At 48.1% G+C, this 19,826-nt stretch overlaps 1 protein-coding gene across 1 annotated transcript in view; it reads left to right on the forward strand.

Annotated features, from left to right (window-relative positions):
* C2CD3 (C2 domain containing 3 centriole elongation regulator) overlaps window positions 1–19,826 on the forward strand; it is a 61,754-nt gene that overhangs the window by 23,767 nt on the left and 18,161 nt on the right. The window contains exons 19-28 of the mRNA XM_056858827.1: window positions 883–1,049; window positions 1,832–1,955; window positions 2,962–3,230; window positions 3,406–3,489; window positions 4,677–5,300; window positions 7,239–7,559; window positions 11,479–11,617; window positions 14,604–14,668; window positions 17,326–17,531; window positions 19,079–19,209. Of these exons, the coding sequence (XP_056714805.1) occupies window positions 883–1,049; window positions 1,832–1,955; window positions 2,962–3,230; window positions 3,406–3,489; window positions 4,677–5,300; window positions 7,239–7,559; window positions 11,479–11,617; window positions 14,604–14,668; window positions 17,326–17,531; window positions 19,079–19,209 (2,130 nt within the window). The remainder of the gene's footprint in view (window positions 1–882; window positions 1,050–1,831; window positions 1,956–2,961; window positions 3,231–3,405; window positions 3,490–4,676; window positions 5,301–7,238; window positions 7,560–11,478; window positions 11,618–14,603; window positions 14,669–17,325; window positions 17,532–19,078; window positions 19,210–19,826) is intronic.

A 19,826-nucleotide genomic window follows, 5' to 3' on the forward strand; every position in this document is an offset into this window, starting at 1 on the left:
GAATCTGTATGATCCCTATGCCTGTCTTTCAGGGTGCCAGTGTAGTGTCATGGTTCAGGTGTTGGGCTATGGCTGGGGAGACCAGCTCTCAGTGGCCATGTTAGGGGGTGGCAGGAAATTCACAACTACATTCCTCCACACCCCCAGTTACCCCTGCTCCATTGCCCAGAAGATGGCCAAGATGCCCTCCCTCTCATCATCTGCTTAAGGTCATAGAATCAGCATTGCTGACAGATGGCCATCTAGCCTCTGCTTAAAAACTTCCAGGGAAGGAGAGCTCACCACCTCCTGAGGAAGCCTGTTCCACTGAGGAACCGCTCTGTTAGAAAGTTCTTCCTAATGTCTAAACGGAAACTCTTTTGATTTAATTTCAACCCGTTGGTTCTGGTCCGACCTTCTGGGGCAACAGAAAACAACTCGGCACCTTCCTCCATATGACAGCCCTTCAAGTACTTGAAGATGGTTCTCATATCCCCTCTCAGTCTTCTCCTCTCCAGGCTAAACATACCCAGCTTCTTCAAACTTTCCCCATAGGACTTGGTCTGCAGACCCTCTCCAGATTCTCAAGTGCAAGGACCAGAATGTGAGGGAGAGGGGTGCTGTGTAGCCATGCTCGTCTCTGTCTGAGGCCTAGGGGAGGAGGGCAACGTCAGGGGGCGCTCGACCAGACGCAGTGGAGAGCTTGACGATCTCCTCCTGTTCCGCAGACTGAGCCTATTCCGACCACTGCTGGGGGACCAGGCTCTGGCCTCCCAACCGCTCCTCATCCTTGCCATGGCGTAGCCCAGGGCGACAACCAGCTGCAATTTGGGCAGCCCACCCCACAACAGACCGATTGAGCGACAACGTCTCAGAGCCTTTTCTGTGTTCCCTCTTGTGCAGGTATTACTACCCTAATGTCCGAGACCAGATGGTGGCCAGGGGGAACCTCTCCCTCTCACGCCTGTGCGCCATGGTGACTATGCAGCGCCGAGACCAAGTGGGGATCCAGACCTTCAGTCTTCCCTTGATCCCCAGAACTGAGGATTCCAGGAAACCCCAATCTTCAGGTAACAGAAGACTTTGCCTTCTTGTCCTTGAGCAAGTCTGGGGCTCAACCACTGAAAGGCCCCACTGACTTCCTTTTGGAACAGCAGGGATGTGTCTTCCACAGGGAGAGCCAGCGTGGTGTAGCGGTTAAGAGCGGTAGACCGGGCTTGATTCCCCACTCTTCCACATAAGGGACGGACTCTAATCTGGAGAACCAGGTTTATTCCCCGCTCCTCCACATGAAGCCAGCTGGGTGACCTTGGGCCAGTCACAGTTCTCTCTGAACTCTCCCAGAAGAAGAAGAAAAAGAGTTGGTTTTTATACCAGTGTAGTATAGTGGGTAAGAATGGTGGTATGGAGTGGTGGACTCTGATCTGGAGAACCGGGTTTGATTCCCCACTCCTCCACATGAGCAGAGGACACTAATCCGGTGAACTGGATTTGTTTCCCCCCTCCTCCACATGAAGCCAGCTGGGTGACCTTGGGCTAGTCACAGCTCTCTTAAGAGCTCTCTCAGCCCCACCTACCTCACAGGGTGTCTGTTCTGGGGAAGGGAAGGTGATTGTAAGCCAGTTTGGTTCTGCCTTAAGTGGTAGAGAAAGTCGGCATGTAAAAACCAACTCTTCCTCCTCCTCCTCCTCTCCCCCAACTTCTTTATGAATGGCTGCGGTGTCGTCATTTCGTCCGCTGTCACACACACGGGACCATTTGATTCATATCCCAAATGCTGGCAAAGGCTCAGTTCAGATTTCAAAGAAATGGCAGAAGGCACATTCATTTCTTTCTTTCCCCTTTTCTCCAGGTTTGCTGGACGTGAGCGTGAAGTACAGGTGCTCCCTCAAAGCTGCCGAAGGAGTCCTGGCGGCTCAGGCCGTTTCCATTTCAGTTCAAATACACCGAGCGGCTGGTTTGCAAACGGCTGCCAGGTAAGGAGGAGCCGAATGCTCCAAGGGACGGTTTCTCATTAAACGTGGGGGGCAGCCCTGCTACCGCTTTTGTGCCAGCACATTCTGATGCTTAAGACCAGAGATCCCCGACGAGGTGCCCATGGGTGCCATGGTGCCCACCAGCAACTTTCCTGGTGCCCACCGAATGCTTTTAGAAAGTGGGCAGGGCTAAGTGGGGCTTTTCCCCAGCAGGGTGTCTGAGTGGTCGACTCTGATCTGGACAACTGGGTTTGATTCCCCACTCCTCCACATGAGCTACGGAGGCTAATCTAGTAAACTGGATTTGTTTCCCCGCTCCTACACACAAAGCCAGCTGGGTGACTTTAGGCTAGTCACAGCTCTCTCAGCCCCACCTACCTCACTGGGTGTCTTGTGGGGAAGGGGATTGTAAAACGGTTTGATTCTCCCTTAAGTGGTAGATTCCCCACTCCTCCACATGAGCGACAGACGCTAATCTGGTGAACTGGATTTGTTTCCCCACTCCTCCACATGAAGCCAGCTGGGTGACCTTGGGCTAGTTACAACTCTGTCAGCCCCACCTACCTCACAAGGTGTCCGTTGGGGGGAAGGGGATTGTAAGCTGGTTTGATTCTCCCTTAAGTCATAGAGAAAGTTGGCATATAAAAAACAGCTCTTCTTCTTCTGACTGGCTGTGCAGATTAAAAGGCATCCTGTTAAAAAAGGGCTTCTGTCTGAAATGCGGAAGAGTTACTATTCCAGTTATACATAACCTTGCTCCCAGGCATTTTGTAGTTGGCTTCTGCTAAACAGAGCCTCCATGGTCAGTGGCAGAGCACACTGAACTAGCAGTTGTTTGGGGCAAGCCACAGTGGAAGGCTGTGGCCCTCATGCTCCATTTGGCCAGTCGCCAGAAGCATCTGATTGGCCATTATCAGAAACGGGAAGCTTCAGTCTGATCCAGCCGGGCACTTCTTGCATTCTTAAGTTACTGCCTAACCACTCCATGTGTGTTATCTTCCCTAAGGGCATTGGCTGAAAAGAACCCTTCGCTGCAGTACAGCGCAGACGTTGGAGTGAATGTCTACGTGACGGTGCACCTCCCTTTCCTCCCTGAAGGGGAGAGGCGCATCACACGGACCGTGGGGCGCACCTTTTGCCCAGAGTTCGAGCACCACGACGAGTTCCCGTGCAATCTCGTGGTCCAGAGAAGCAGCGGCGAAGCGTGTTGCCTGGGGGAGCTCTTGCAGTATTCCGAGGCCGTCTTCTCCGTCTTCCACCAGAACCTGAATTCGGGTATGCAGCACGAAGGCTGTAGGCCAGGCTAATAGTAACTGGGTGTTTTGCGTCTTGATTTCATGCTGAGTGGGAGGGGAGAATGGACTATGGCAGGAGTCCCCAACATGGTACCCACTGGCACCCGTTTTCTTCTACATTATTAATGTAAAGTGTTTTGTCTCGATCTTTACAGCTCCTGGAACATCTCAGGCTTCAAGAGATTACCTGCTGGGAACAGTCAAAGTGCCAACCAAAGAGCTGTTAACTAGAAGATCGGGTAAAGATCCCGTTGTATATCCCTTTGTCAGCTGGGGTGAATTGCGTGTGAAACTGCTTTGCTTCATGAATAAGGACAAGGAGTCATGGCACCCGCCAACACCTTTCCTGGTCCCCACCGTTTTTAGGAAATGGGTGGGGCCCGGTGGGGCTTTTGCCCAGCAATGCTTCTGGTTGGCTATTGGAGATTTGATTGGCTGTTCAGATTTTTTTTAAATGTTGCTTTGGCAGCAGCTGCCACCCCAATACAAAGATCTTACCTGTGGCTGAAAGTAAGCTGCAGCAGCCATTTTGTGGCTGCACCTACCATGCTGTTTCAGAATTCCAAAGGTGCCCACAGGCTCAAAAAGGCTGGGGACCCCTCATTAAGGGAATACCCAGCGAACTGAAGCCGTCAATGCTGTTTAGCTATTAGGCTTATAGAAATAATCTCTCCCTAAAGAGAAATATGTTATCTTGCTTAGCTTAATCACCCCAGGTAGAGACTCAACTTTAATTACCTTAGTTTAAAAGTTCTTTTTATTGACAAAGCTTCAGCAAAATAAATGAATAGCAAGAATAGTAAAATATAAAGGTTACAATATGAAACAAGCTAGTTTTTAATATATGGAAAACTCTGTTAATATTACAGATCTGAATCAATATGTCTTTTACAAAAAAGCCGCTCTGAGCCTGGCTTTGGCCGGGAAGAGCGGGGTAATAAATGGAAATAATAAATAAATAAAATATAAAGATACATACCAAAACCTGGAGCAATTGGAGCATTTCTTTTCAGACAGCAGTCTAGAAAAGAAGCCCCCCTCTCTATATTTCCCCCTAATATTTATACATTTGGAAAGCCTAGCCTTCCATGGGAGCATTAGATCATCTGCAAGAGATGATCAAAAGATACATGAGATAAAATAAGATGAGAATATTCTTTATTTACAAAAGATGAGCATCTCTCCCATCTGTAAGAGATGAGCATCTCTTTTCCAAAAAGAAGACATTCTCAGCCTCTACATCCTCTGCATCTGCATAAGAAAAAAGTAGACAGCAAAAGATGAAAAGATCACTTGTACCCAACTCTGTTTGATCTTCCTTTCCCCAAAGCGTTGTTTCGCTAAATTAACATTATTTGCTTGAGAGAGGTTTCTCCCCCCCCCCTTCTAAAATGGTCTCTCTTTCTCGCCCTGTGCTCTGTTAAAGGCATTAGAGGCTGGTACCCAGTAACTCTCCCGGAGGATCTGGCCCCTCCTCATTGCGCCAACGTCATCCAAGCCATCGTCGGAGGCCTGGAGCTTTCTGTGAGCTTTCCTCACCCCGGGGACCGAGAGCGCGTTCTGGATGCCGCCGCCCTCTTAGGCTGGAACTGGGAGGACACCCTAGGGGAAAGCCCGCAGGACCACAGCGACAGCGACTCTCCCCTTCCTCCGAATCCTGCCACGGTGACCATTTCGATCCCTAGGCTGTGGTTGCCAGTTCACTGTCTGTTGCTTGCAGGGCAGGCGCAGGTCCACAAACGCACCTACTGCTACCTTCGCTACAAGCTGTACGATCGAGAAGCCGTGTGGACGTCTCTCAGAAGGCCGAGGTTAGCCGAAGACCAGAAGCACATGACGGTGGCCTTTAAGAGCCAGCAAGTGGTCCTTCCGAGGAGCCCGGCGCTGTTGTGGTACTTCCGGGAGGAGAGGCTGGAGTTCCAGGTGTGGCGCGCTTACGGGAACGAACGGCACGCGGAAAGGCCTCTGGACACAGATCGCCTGATTGGGTCGGCGTACGTGGACCTCGGAACACTTGGGGAGGATTCAAGAAGCACGAGAACAGTCAGTGGTATGTTTCCTAGCAGCTGGCAGCCCTTGGTGAAAGAAGAAGAAGAGTTGTTTTTTATATGCTGACTTTCTCTGCCACTTAAGGAAGAATCAGACTGGCTCACAATCTCCTTCCCTTCCTTTCCCCACAACAGGCATCTTGTGAGGTAGGTGGGTCTGAGAGAGCTCTAAGAGAGCTGTGACTAGGCCAAGGTCACCCAGCGGGTTTCATGTGGAGGAGTAGGGAAACAAATCCATTTCACCAGATTAGCCTCCACCACTCACGTGGAGGAGTGGGGAATCAAACCCGCTGGGACCAGACTCCACTGCTCCAATGGAGTGGTTAGGAGCGGTGGACTCTAATCTGGGGAACCGGGTTTGATTCCCCACTCCTCCACATGAAGCCTGCTGAGTGACCTTAGGCTAGTCACACTTCTCTCTGCTCTCTCTCAACCCTGTCGGGAGCACTTTGATTGTGGGATCCTGCATGGCAGGGGGTTGGACTGGATGGCCCTTGTGGTCTCTTCCAACCTTTTGTGATTTTGTGAACCCCACCTACCTCACAAGGTGCCTGTTGTAGGGAGGGGAAGGGAAGGCAATTGTAAGCCGGTTTGAGACTCCTTAAAGGTAGAGAAAACTAGGGTATAAAAATCAACTCTTCTTTCTTTCTCCCAGTTTACAATCTGTTGCCCCTCTCATTTTATCCCCACCATCTATCAGGCCCTGGCCTGGATGGGCCCGGGTTAGCCCAACCCAGTCAGATCTTGGAAGCTATGCGGGGTCGGCCCTGGTTAGTATTTGGATGGGAGAGCTCCAGGGTCGTGACACAGAGGCAGGCAATGGCAAACCACCTCTGAATGTCTCTTGCCTTGAAAACCCACAGGATTTCTGTAAGTCAGCTGTGGCATAACGGGGGGAAAAAGGAAAATCTATCACAGAGCCTAACAGTATTTGGTGCTCCTGCTGGGCAACTGTCCCATGAACATAAGAACAGCCCTGCTGGATCAGACCAAGGTCCATCAAGTCCAGCAGTCGGTTCACACAGCAGCCAACCAGGTGCCTCTAGGAAGCCCACAAGCAGGACGACTGCAGCAGCATTATCCTGCCTGTGTTCCACAGCACCTGAGATAATAGGCCTGCTCCTCTGATGCTAGAGAGAATAGGTATGCATCATGACTAGTATTCATAAGAATGTAAGTAAAGCCCTGCTGGATCAGACCAAGGTCCATCAAGTCCAGCAGTCTGTTCACACCCGGGCCACTAAAAAGCCCACAAACGACTACAGCAGCATTATCCCGCCTGTGTTCCAAAGCACCTAATATAATAGGCATGCTCCTCTGATCCTGGAGACAACAGGTCTGCATCATGACTAGTGTCCATTTTGACTAGTAGCCATGGATAGCCCTCTCCTCCATGAACATGTCCACTCCCCTCTTAAAGCCTTCCAAGTTGGTGACTCTTACAATACAGGGCTTCTTTTCAAAACAATGAATCTCGGAGGACAGTCGATTGTAGTAACTCACTCTGTAATCCACCTTCAGTCCGTGTGAGCAGGGCGGATTATAAATAATGTAAATATTTTTTTTAAATAACTATGATCTGTTGGCCTTAATATTTAAGAGTAGATCTTCCCTGTTCAAAGGAAGCATAATTCTGAATGCTGTATGCTAGAATCAAGTAGCAGGGGAATGGGGCAGTTCTGGAGGGAGAAAGAGAAGGATCAAGCTGCCAAACTAAACCTTAAATGTCCTGATGGTAGAACCAAAGGTGGCACCTTCCAAAAGGCACTGGCAGTTTCTGAACTCTTTGGGTTCTTGAGGGTGTCTTGCTTATCACAGCAGTCAAAATACCAGCTTTGAAGCTCCCTTTCTAGAAACAAGACCAGACTGGTTTAAGTATATAAAACACTGCAGCTTTCTCAGAGGTACCCTGCCGTTCTCTGCTGTTCCTGTCGTTGCAGGCATCTACCCCTTATTCCGACGCAACGCTTCAAACCTTCAAGGAGCCGCCGTGCGCATTCACATCGCGCTTGCACCTCCCGCCCCCCGCAGCCTCGAACCCGCTGAACACGGCGGCAGTAGCAGCAGCGAGTGCGAAGAAGGAAGGACAGTGCCCTTGACTGGCCAGCAAGACTTGGAATCTCACAGCCACGAGCCAGATCCCTCTGCTGTGGGGGCGCCCACCGAGAAATCCCCTGAGGAGTCCTGTCCCGCAGCGGATTCCCAGAAGACGTTTGCCGTTAGTATTCTCGTGGAAAGAGCCATGCACTTAAGCTTGAAAGGTAAGCAAAAGCTTCTTGGGCTGCAGAAGGGTATGTGTGTGTGTGTTATGTGCTGTGTTATGTGCTGTCAAGTTTCTTCCGACTTACGGTGATCATATGAATTAATGTCCTCCGAACTGTCCTATCATTGACAGCCTTGCTCAGGTCTTGCAAACCGAGGGCTGCGGCTTCCTTCCTTCCATCTATCTCACATTGGGTCTTCCTCTTTTCCTGCTGCCTCCAACTTTCCCTAACTTTATTGTCTTTCCCGGTGACTTTGGTCTTCTCATAATGTGACCAATTATGACAGCCCCAGTTGAACTTCAAGGGAGAGTTCAGGCTTGATTTGATCTGTGTGTGTGCATTGTGTGCAGTCAAGTCACTTCTGATTTATGGCAACCCTATGAATTAATGAACTCCAAAACATCCTATTGTTAACAGCCTTGCTCAGGTCTTGCAAAGTGAGGACTGTAGCTTCCTTTATGGAGTCAATCTATTTTATGTTGGGTCTTCCTCTTTTCCTGCTGCCTTGGACTTTTCCTAGCATGGATGTGGTCAGCATACCTGGTCATCTTTCTCTCTGTAGTTAAATGCTGGGTTATGTTTATTTTTGCCCCCTAGGTGTCGCTAGAAAGCTGCAAAGGTGTCCTTTGAAGACCACAGGGGTGTTGAGGAAGGAGATCCAGTTCAGATGGTTGGGAACTTATTTGCCACATGGCCACAGCTTCCCATCAAGGGGAGGGGCTGTGGCTCAGTGGTAGAGCATCTGCTTGGCATGCAGAATGTCCCAGGTTCAATCCCCAGCATCTCCAGTTAAAGGGACTAGGCAAGCAGGTGATGTGAAAGACCTCCGCCTGTGACCCTGGAGAGCCGCTGGCTGTCTGAGTAGACAATACTGACTTTGATGGACCCAAGGGGGTCTGGTTCAGTATAAGGCAGCTTCATGGGTTCAGGGGCTGTGGCTCAGTGGTAGAGCATCTGCTTGGCATGCAGAAGGTCCCAGGTTCAATCCCCGGCATCTCCAGTTAAAGGGACTAGGCAAGTATGTGATGTGAAAGACCTCAGCCTGAGACCCTGGAGAGCCACTGCTGGTCTGAGTAGACAATACTGACTTTGATGGACCCAGGGGGGGTCTGGTTCAGTAGAAGGCAGCTCCATGTGTGTTCATGTGTTCCCCTGCATGCCCCAGGATACACTCAGTGGATCACAGCCAATGTTCTCCTGACCTGCTGCTGCTTAGGGATGGGTAGGTGGGAGAATTTGTATCGGTTGCTGAGGCAAACCATCTGACACTCTCTCGTTTGAGGGTGCACATCCCATTAAAAGAAATGCATTGTAGAGCAGCAGCATGGTGCGCATGGGCACGATGGCACCTGCCAACACCTTTCCTAGTGCTCATCAAGTGTTTGTTTATTTTTGTACACAGTGGGCAGGCCCAGGTGGAGGCTTGTTACCCTGGGCAGATTTTTTTTTAAGTTGCTTTGGCTAGCAGCTGCCACCACAGCACAAGGATCTTCACTGTGTGACTGAAGGTCAGCTGGGGCAGCCATTTTGTGGCTGCTGCCAACACACTATCAGAATTCCACAGGCACCCGCAGGCTCAAAAAAGTGGGGTGTGAGGAAGGAGATCCAGTTCAGATGGTTGGGAACTTATTTGCCACATGGCTACAGCTTCCCATCATGTGTATGAATGGTAAAATAAACTCCTGTGCATTCATGACATGAGACAATGTATATGGTGTATGTATACGTATGTGATTCCCCCCCCCCCCCCGATTCCTTCACAGAAGTGGCTCCCACACAGGAAAACCATCAGTTACGGAGCAGCTGCGAGTTTTCCCAACCAGCTAGATTTCCAGGGACTTGGCTAATTAACCACATTTAATCCAGCCTTCCATGAGAGAGTCAGCGAGGTGTAGTGGTTAAGAGTGGTGGTTTGGAGTGGTGGACTCTGGTCTGGAGAACCAGGTTTGATTCCCCACTCCTCCACATGAGCGGTGGAAGCTAATCTGGTGAACCGGGTTGGTTTCCCACTCCTACACATGAAGCCAGCTGGGCGACCTTGGGCAAGTCACACTCTCTCAGCCCCACCTACCTCACAGGGTGTCTGTTGTGGGGTGGGGAAGGGAAGGAGTTTGTAAGTCGGTTTGATTCTTCCTTAAGTGGCAGAGAAAGTTGGCATATAAAAACCAACCAGCTTTTGTTTCAGGCAACTGATAAAAGTATCACAAAATGCAAGGTATTTCTGGGAGGCCGGGATGCCAGTAGAACAGATCGCTCCCAGGAAGTTCCTCCGTCCAAAGACTACTTGTTCTGACCTTGATCCAGGCAGCACTGTGCTCTGGCTCACCTCCTCCCCAGGAAACAGCCATGGGGTTCATGCTTCACATTGTTTCCTCTGGGAAGCAGCACTGAAGCAGTTCCCCCGGGATGACCTTGCTGCTCGGCATGAAGGCACAGCAGTGAGTCTGTCAAGCAGCGGACAAACCAGGTCACGCTCCTTAGCTGATTAGCTAATCTCTTTCCTCACGGAGTCCTTTCCCTGTTTTTGAAATAGACAAAGTAGAGGCACGCTTCAGCCCTGGCATGGCCTGAGAGCAGATGATAAGAACCAGGCTTATTTGGGGGGAGGGGGATGAATTGCAAAACTTCCAGCCCCCACCCCTTGCAGAACAGACTACCTCTCCCTGGCAGTCCTGCCTGGTGGAAAAGTGCTGTCAAGTAGCAGCTGACTTATAGGAACCCAGTAGAGTTTTCAGGGCAAGAGATGTTCAGAGGTGGTTTGCCACTGCCTGCCTCTGCATAGCAACTCTGAACTTCCTTGGTGGTCTCCCATCTAAGCACTAACCAGGGACAACCCTGCTTAGCTTCTGAGATCTGACGAGATCAGGCTAGCCCGGGCCATCCAGGTCAGGGCAGCTCTACCTAACATATCCTAAAGACCTATCTTTGGGCATCATTTTACAAGATTTTCCACAATGTTTAGCAGGGTTATTTTAAAAATGGGTCATAACATTTGTTGCTTATGGCTAAGAGAGCGGGATCAGGTTATATGATTGCCATGTGTCCCTTATTTTAGAATAAATGGTTTATTACAGCTGAAGACCATCTCTAAAGTACTTACAATAGCAGCACTGAAATGTAAGAATTTACATAAAATCTATTAAAATGAACAAATATAATTAATTAGATTAGTATAGAACAGCGAGACGCTCTACCAGCTGCACAAAATCTGGTTGCTTTCCTACGTCTATCTATCAAAATCTCCCTTCCCCTTTTACGGCTGTGGTTTTCTCTACTCTGGTTCTCTCTCTCTCCCCCCCCCCCCCCATTTCCCTCTGCAGCATTTTGTATATAATGCTCTGTTTTTAGGCCTGGATTGGCATCTCTAAAGAAAAAAATAATGAAAAAAATCCCCCTCCCCCTCCTTCCATGAAACTATTTTTCATAGAGCTTTTTCCACGCCCTTGTATCCTTTCACCTTTTGTATTTAATTTTAAAATTAAATTTTAGAGTTAACGTGCTCAAGAAACCTGGATGCAAGATGGATACTGTATTGAAATGTATTGTTATGTAACATGTAATTTAAAAAATCCAATCACTTTATCCATGATCTTATCTTAGAGGGCCATGTTCCAGCATTATACTCTAGGCCAGCAGTTCCCAAACTTTTTGAGTCACGGAGCACTTTTCAGGAGAGAAATTCGTCACGGAGCACTAATTTTCGCCTAGCACCTACATACTAAACCGAACAACGACAGTATTTTTCTTTCCAGTCTCTTCATGAAGCACTAGGGGATGTTTTGTGGAGCACCAAGTGCTCCTTGGAGCACAGTTGGGAACCACAGCTCTAGGCTGATTCTGCACTGAGCAGGGGGTTGGACTAGATGGCCTGTCTGGCCCCCTTCCGACTCTATGATTCTATGACTCTGTGTTTCAGGAAGCCCCCTCACCGAACGCGGAGTGACAGCTCCCAGCAGCTACGTGTCATTCGTGACCGCTGACCCCAGCAGCCCTAATACCACCGAAATAGTGGAAAAAACAGACTCGCCCATTTGGGATTTTCAGCAGCAGACCAGGTATGGAACGGGGCCCTTTCAAGGTCGGTACTGGCAGAGCTGCAAGATTTTGCTACCCAGCTGGCAAAGCTGGTTTCCTGTGATAGAATTCCCCAGGGCAAGAGTGCCTCCGCTCAGGCCAAAGGGAAGGGCATGCTGTATTTACTGGAAGTATTGTAGCTTTACTTGAAATTGCATAGGTTATAGAAAAAGAGAACAGCACAAGGGCTCACAAGAAATAAATTTTAATACACTATAATATGAAGTAATTTCCACAGCTGTTCTTGGGGGAAGATATAGAGGCGTGCCATATGGAAGTTGTTTATGTGAGTGCGGTGATGATTCTGTAGAGACTTTAGAACATATCCTCTTCGAGCGTAGAATATATAAGCAGATTAGAGAATCCCTGATTGTGCCTATAATTGCATGTTACCCTCATAAAAATAGGTCTTTTCTTTCAATCCTGTAAAGTTGCCAAATTTGGTTGGCTGGTTCTTAAAATTAAGAAAGGGCGGAGTGGCGTATAAAGATGCCTTATGTAAATCTGTATTTTAACAAGATATATATAGGTAGTATGTAAGCTATTTTACTTATGAAATAATTGTGTTCTTATTTATATTCTGGTCTATGACTGTTTTAAATAAACTACTATGAAGTAATTCAATACGTATACAATGTAACAAATTGCATAATCTGTAACATCAAATTGTATCATCTATAATATGTACAAACTAGAGAATGAGACTTCCATGACTCATAAGTCCATAATATATTGTCAAACAATCTGCATCTTTATATTTGTGTACTTGCTATAAGGCAGACAAGACCAAAAGTGGAGAGTTCAGGAAAGCAAGGTGCTCTGGGCGGCGCGGCGCACAGAGCAGCACTGGTGTAACACGGAAAAAAAACGTGCGGGCGAGGAGAAAGCCGTCAGCCCAGGAAGATGAAAGAGGGAGCGCAGCCTTCCAAGCAGCCGGGCAAAGCCCAACAATGGGAACGCCACTTTCTCCTCACCCCTACGGTTTTTTTCCGTGTTACACCAGTGCTGCTCTGTGTGCCGCGCCGCCCAGAGCACCTTGCTTTCCTGAACTCTCCACTTTTGGTCTTGTCTACCTTATAGCAAGTACACAAATATAAAGATGCAGATTGTTTGACAATATATTATGGACTTATGAGTCATGGAAGTCTCATTCTCTAGTTTGTACATATTATAGATGATACAATTTGATGTTACAGATGATGCAATTTGTTACATTGTATACGTATTGAATTACTTCATATTATAGTGTATTAGAATTTATTTCTTGTGAGCCCTCGTGCTGTTCTCTTTTTCTATAACCTATCTGATTACAGCATAGGTGTCCTTTTTTTGGTTCAGCCTTTCACTATTACTTGAAATTGCAGCAGTTCAGAGTTCATCGTTACCTTAGATCTGCCAGTCGGGACTTTTCTCCATTGTCTCTGGCTATTTGGGCAAGACAGAGTCTCTCAGTAAAGATTCGTCCTTTGTGGTTTACACTCCAAACACCAAGATGCAAGAGTAAGAGAGCTTCTTCCTTATGTCCTGAGGCTTTACAATCTCCCTGGAGAGTCAGTCCCACCTGGGTCATTTGGATCTTCCTGCCCTAAAAGGAAGAGTCTACTTTCTATTGACTTGGTTCTTGGCAGTCTCTGTCCCTTTGGGTGCAGGGCGGCAAATCATCGTCCCTCTTCAGCCAAACTCTTCAGCAAAACCAAGAGCTGGAGCGCTCTGTGCTGGGAGCTTGATGGACAGCTTGGTGCAGTGGTTAAGAGCAGTGAAGCGGAATGAACCAGGTCAATTTCCCCACTCCTCCACATGAAGCCAGCTGGGTGACCTTGGGCGGTTCTCTCCGAACTCTCTCACCCCCTCCAACCTCACAAGGTGTCTGTTGTGGAGAGAGAAGGCAAGGCATTTGTAAACCAGTTTTGAGACTCCTTAAAGGTAGAGAAAATTGGGGTATAAAAACCAACTCTTCTCCTCCACCTCCCCGCAACCACATCTTTTCTGCCAGCTGCTAGTCTACAGCTGGGCTCCTGTCAGTGGATAGAGAGCAGATGTCCAACGGTCAAGCAGAAGCTTACAATCTCCTTCCCTTCCTCGCCCCACAACAGACAACTTGTGAGGTAGGTGGGGCTGAGAGAGTGGCACTGTTGATACGTTTGTAATGGCCTAAGACTGAATGCAAATAAACTGTTCATTCATGTAAAAACAATCTAAAAAAAGAAAAGCAGTGGGCCGTATTTTGGTACGCAGTGGTCCCAAGTCACTGAAAATCTTATCAGTGACAATTTGAGCTACTGGGTAGCCTTTGTTTTTAGATACATGAAGGCAAATACTGTAATACTCTGACAGCTGCAAGATAAGCCGTTAGCAGTCTAAGACATATCATTAAAGCAGCAAGCAACCCCATAGATTTGTTTGGGGGATGAGGGCATTTGCTACTGGGGGGTGTTCACCAAAACCTGTTCACAACCGTCCAAGTTACCTGTGTCACGTTCATCCATTAAACATGTATGTGTGGTCAAGTTGCAACCAACTTTCAAGGCAAGTGAGAAGCAGAGGTGGTTTGCCATTGCCTTCCTCTGCAGGGCCTTCCTTGGTGGCCCCCCCTTTCAAGCACTGACCCTGCTTAGCTTCTGAGATCTGACAGGGCTATACCACACCATTCCACATCCCTCAGCCGCTAAATAGCCCTGCCTTAATCTTTGCCAAGGATCCTCACGCTGTCAAAGCCAGCTGTTGTTAATGTGAACCTTTGTAACTCTCTTCAAATAACGGGAGTTAAATCAACCCTCTGGCTCCACTTGGCAAGCAAGTGCCGGTTCCTCTGAGATGACAGCAGCCATTTCCAGCATGCCCGCCATTGCGCCGAGAGCCAGCTTGGCTTGTGCCGAGCTACGCATTGTTGGAACGTCACTGATGTTGTGTCCTGTTCGCCTGGCATGATCCTTCTCTCTTATTTTGTTTTTTTTTTCTCCCTCCCAGGCTCTCCAACGAACTTCTCTTGGACCCGCAGCAAACTCTAGTCTTCAAAGTATGGCATAGAGCAGGTATTCTCTTTAGACAGTGCCGCCCATCTTGCCAACCGCCGGCAGGCCCAATGCCAATTTTTTTTAAAAATCAACATCGACCCTTAGCTGCTCTTCTGCATTCTGTTTGGTGCCAGTTCTTTTTTCTTTTCCTTTTTTTTAATGCTGCAGTGGATTGTTTTAAATTGCTCTTAATCGTCATTGCTGCTTTAATCGTCCTTTCGTGTGTTTAAGCCTGTAAATTGCCTCAAGCAGTTCTACGGAGAGGAATCCAAGAAATAATCTCAACAGATTGCCCCGCCCTTCTTCCAAGGGCCTTAAGGCAGTTCCCTCCTCCCTGTTATCCTCACGAGAACCCTGCGCGATGGGTTGGAGACAGAAGATTGGCTCAAAGTAACCCAGTGAGCTTGGGGACAGGGTTGGAACCTGGGTCTCCCAGTGCCTAATTTAACCCCTACACCACCTAGGCTTCCTAGGAATAATGACACAGGCCTACATTTATAGGATTGTTGTAAGGATTACTGAGTATCCAGTGAGATTGTTCAGAGAGCAGCCATGTCGGTCTGCAGGAGAAGAGCTAGATTTGAGTCCAGCAGCATAAGAACATAGAACATAAGAACATAAGAAAGGCCCTGCTGGATCAGACCAAGGCCCGTCAAGTCCAGCAGTCTGTTCACACAGTGGCCAACCAGGTGCCTTTAGGAAGCCACAAACAAGACGAGTGCAGCAGCACCATCCTGCCTGTGTTCCACCGCACCCAAAATAATAGGCATGCTCCTCTGATACTAGAGAGAATAGGTATGCAGCATGACCAGTATCCATTCTAACTAATAACCATGAATACCCCTCTCCTCCATGAATATGTCCACTCCCCTCTTAAAGCCCTCCAAGCTGGCAGCCATAACCACATCCTGGGGCAGGGAGTTGCACAATTTAACTATGCATTGTGTGAAAAAATATTTCCTTTTATCTGTTTTGAATCTCTCGCTCTCCAGCTTTAGCAGATGACCCCATGTTCTAGTATTATGAGAGAGGGAGAAAAACTTCTCCCTGTCCACTCTCTCCAAACCATGCATAATTTTATAGACCTCTATCATGTCTCCCCTTAGCCGCCTTCTTTCCAAGCTAAACAGCCCTGAGTGTCCTAACCGCTCCCCATAGGACAGTTGCTCTAGTCGCTTAATCATTTTGGTTGCTCTTTTCTGCACCTTCTCAAGCTCTGTAATATCCTTTTTTAGGTGTGGTAATCTTGGAGACCAACCAGATTTTCAGGGTGTGAGCTTTTGAGAGTCAAAACTCCCTTTGTCAGATACTTTTTGTCAGGTATCTGACAACGGGAGCTTTGACACTTGAAAGCTTAAAAACCCAAAAACCTTGTGGGCCTCTAAAGGGCTACTGTGCTCAAGTCTAGCTGAGTATCTAGAAGTATGCAATATTCGCGTGGGGCGATGAATAGCTGTGGGATTGGAGAGGGGAAGGGGGTGGCCTCCCCTTCTAGCACATGATCTGGCTCACTTATGCGCAGAGGTGTTTGGCCTGCCCTCTATCTGCCAGTAACACACCTACTTTATGATTGTGGTACATTGGTGGGCTGGATTGTATAAGATGACATGAGTTACAGTTGGTCAGCTCCTTCTAACGAGGTTTAATTTTCCTGGAATCTTTGCAGTCAGTTTATTTAGTTATTATTTCAACTTATTCCCCTGCTCTCCCCAAGTCGACACCGGGGGTCCCCAGCCTGATGCCTGGTGCCCATCAACACCATTTTTGTTGCCTGCCAAGTGTTTTTCAAATGTGGGCAGGAAGAGGTGGGTCTTTTTCCCAACAAGGCTTCTCATTGGCTGCTGGAGATTTGATTGGCTGTGCGGATTTTTTTTTTAAAAAAAAACATTGCTTCTGCAGCAGCTGCCACCACAGCACAGAGGTCTTCACTATGTGACTGAAGGTGTGTGCGTGCGCATCGTCAAGTCACAGCTGACTTATGGCAACCTCCGTAGGGTTTTCAAGGCAAGAGACGTTTGGAGGTGGTTTGCCATTGGCTGCCTCCACATCACGACCCTGGTGTTTTTGTGAAGTCGCCCATCCAAGTTCTAACCAGGGCCAACCCTGCTTAGCTTCTGAGTTCTGACGAGCTCAGGCTAGCCTGGGGCTATCCAGGTCAGGTGACTGAAGGTAAGTTCATAGAATCGTAGAGTTGGAGAGCCTTGAGCTAGTCACAGTTCTCTCAGAAGCAGAAGAGTTGGTTCTTATACCAATTTACTCTACTTTTTAAAGGAGTCTCAAACCAGCTCACAGTTACCTTCCTGCCCCCCACAACAAACACCTTGTAAGGTAGGTCGGGCTGAGAGCGTTCGGAGAGAATGGCGACTAGCCCAAGGTCACCCAGCAGGCATCATGTAGAGGTGTGGGGAATCGAACCCAGTTCTTCAGATTAGAGTCCACCACTCCTAACCACTATACCACACTGGCTCTAAGCCTCACCTACCTCACAAGGGGCCTGTTGTGAGGAGGGTAAGGGAAGGGGACTGTAAGCCACCTTGAGACTCCTTTTGGTAGAGAAAAGCAGGGTATAAAAAACAACTCTTCTTCTACTGTGCCAGTCTACTTGGGTGTGAATTTTAACTAACACTAACATTTTCTAGCTGACGTGCAGATGTGCTGTTCCGTTTTCTCTGCAGACGTCGAGCGAGTGATAGGCTTTGCATCTGTCGATCTCTCCCCCCTCCTCTCGGGCTTCCAGTTAGTTTGCGGCTGGTACAACATCACGGATTTCAGCGGACAGTGCCAAGGGCAGCTCAAAGTAGCCGTTTCCCCCCTTGAAAGTATCCTTCATCTCAAAGAAGAACGGCAGGCAAGAAGCAGGATGAAGGCCCCAGGATCTGCAGTATGTGTCTTTCCTGGTTTTCTTGATTTGGACCCTGGTCTCTTGTCTGACAAGGTGAAAATTCCACATTAGAAGATCTATTTCTTCTGAAAATTCCACGTTAGAAGATCTATTTCTTCTTCCATATGTATGAATATTCCATATTAAATGCAGTGTGCGGGGTGGGGTTACAATTATCAAAAGTTCCCATTTGCTCTCTCTCTCTCTTTTTTTTTTTGTGAGCTCAAGTATGAATGTAAAAAGCTGTCCTATACTGCATCAGCTCACTTACACCAGCTCCACATTGTCTTCTCTGACTAGCAGTGGCTCAGACAGATCTCTCCCGGCCCTTTTCCAAGCTGAGGCTGGCCCTGCATGAGCTGCAGCCCCTCAGGATTACATTGTCTTCTTGTTCCCAAAGGTGTCCTAATTTCAGATGGACAAAGGCATTTCAGAAGCATTTATTTTTCCTGCTTTCGGGATTTCCATGTGATCGACATAATGAGAGTATTCCCTTTCTCACCCTTTCAACCATTTGGCCTCTCTCTTTGAAGCATCACCAAACTCACTCCCTGTGAACCGCTCAAATTTCCTGTGGCTGTTTTTAGTGATTGATTTTTCAGGAAGGATGGGCAAATTCTGAGGCTAGATGAAATCTTTCATTGGGCTGAAGTTTAATGATGGTAATTTTCCACCGTCTTTTGGGCGTTGCTGAACTTCTCTTTGAATTGGTATTAAGGATGGTGTTAACTTGGAACCTTCCCTAATCCACAAGCAGGCCTCAGTTCAGCAAAATACGTTGTTTCACTCATACCAGTCAGCATCAGGCAACTTTGTGGCTCAGTGGTACAGCATCTGCATTGCATGCAGAAGGTCTCAGGTTCAATCCCCAGCATCTCCAATTAAAGGGACCAGGCAAGTAGGTGATGTGAAAGACCTCCACCTGAGACCCTGGAGAACCACTGCCTGTCTGCATAAACATGACCAACGTTGATGGACCAAGTGTCTGATTCAGTATAAGGCAGCTTCATGTGTTTGTGTGCTTTTTGGAGGCTGTTTCCTCAGGCGACCTCGCACAAAGCTGCCATGCAGTGAGTCAGACCTTTTGGTTTATCAAAGTTAGTCTTGTCTACTCAAACTGGCAGCAGCTCTCCAGGGGCTCAGGAGAGGTATTTCACATGATCTGTTATCTAATCCTTTTAACCGGAGATGCCGGGGATTGAACCTGTGATCTTCTGTTTGCCAAGCGGATGCTCTGCCACCGAGCCAAGGCCATATCTCCACGGGCTCCTTGTGGCTGCAGGACCCTGACAGCTGTCCCACAATGCCACCTTCTAGATCCAGCCTCTGTTTACTTTGTGATCAATGCAAGTAGAACTCTCTGCAGTTTCCACTCAGAAATAGAATCATAGAGTTGGGACCACCAAGGTCATCTAGTCCAACCCCCTGCACAATGCAGGAAATTCACAACTACTTTCCCCCCCTCACCCCCAGTGACCCCTACTTCATTCCCAGAAGATGGCCAAGATGCCCTCCCTCTCAGATGTCTTACAGTTTCTCTGTTGCAGATCCCAGCAACGAGCCCCTTTGCGTTCCATGTGAGGGACTTGTGTGCCGCGTTCCCCACCTTTTCCACAAGAGGCAGCGAAGAACTCTTTAACCCTTCATCAAAGGACACTGAGGCCACCGATCATGAGAGGTAGGGGGGAAATGGGGGACATTTGGTCTTGCCAAGCAATGGCAGAGGGAGTGGGACGGGGGCTTTTGCACAATAACCATTACCCCTTTCCTACAAGATCCGGTCATTTCTCAGCGAGAGTATCTTCCGCTGTGGCGCTATCGCATTTTCCCCATTGCTTGTACTGCAAATAATTTGCTGCTGGAGAAATGGGATTCTCTTTTCTCTCCTTCTGCCACTGCATTAATTGCTAGTGTGAGTACTATGTGGAATGTGATTCTGTTAAGGAATGTTGGAATTAGTGAAAATTGTGATGAATTGTTTTTCCGACAAGACCTCAGGTGGCAGAACCCTTACCCCATGTACACAACATGGTTAATCTCACCCCCACACACACACACAAAAACCCAGCAAGGCCATCCTGATATCTGTTATTTGGGAACAGGAAATCTGCAACAGCTAAGTAGGCAACATGACATGGATTGACTCAACAGAGCAGGGGTATCGAACTCAATTGTTGCACAGGCTGGATATGACATAAATGTCACTTGGAGAGCCAGCATGGTATAGTGGTTAAGAGCAGTAGTTTGGAGCAGCGGACTCTGATCCGGAGAACCAGGTTTGATTCCCCTCTCCTC

Source organism: Euleptes europaea, chromosome 12 (assembly GCF_029931775.1).
Source record: "Euleptes europaea isolate rEulEur1 chromosome 12, rEulEur1.hap1, whole genome shotgun sequence".
NCBI lineage: Eukaryota > Metazoa > Chordata > Lepidosauria > Squamata > Sphaerodactylidae > Euleptes > Euleptes europaea.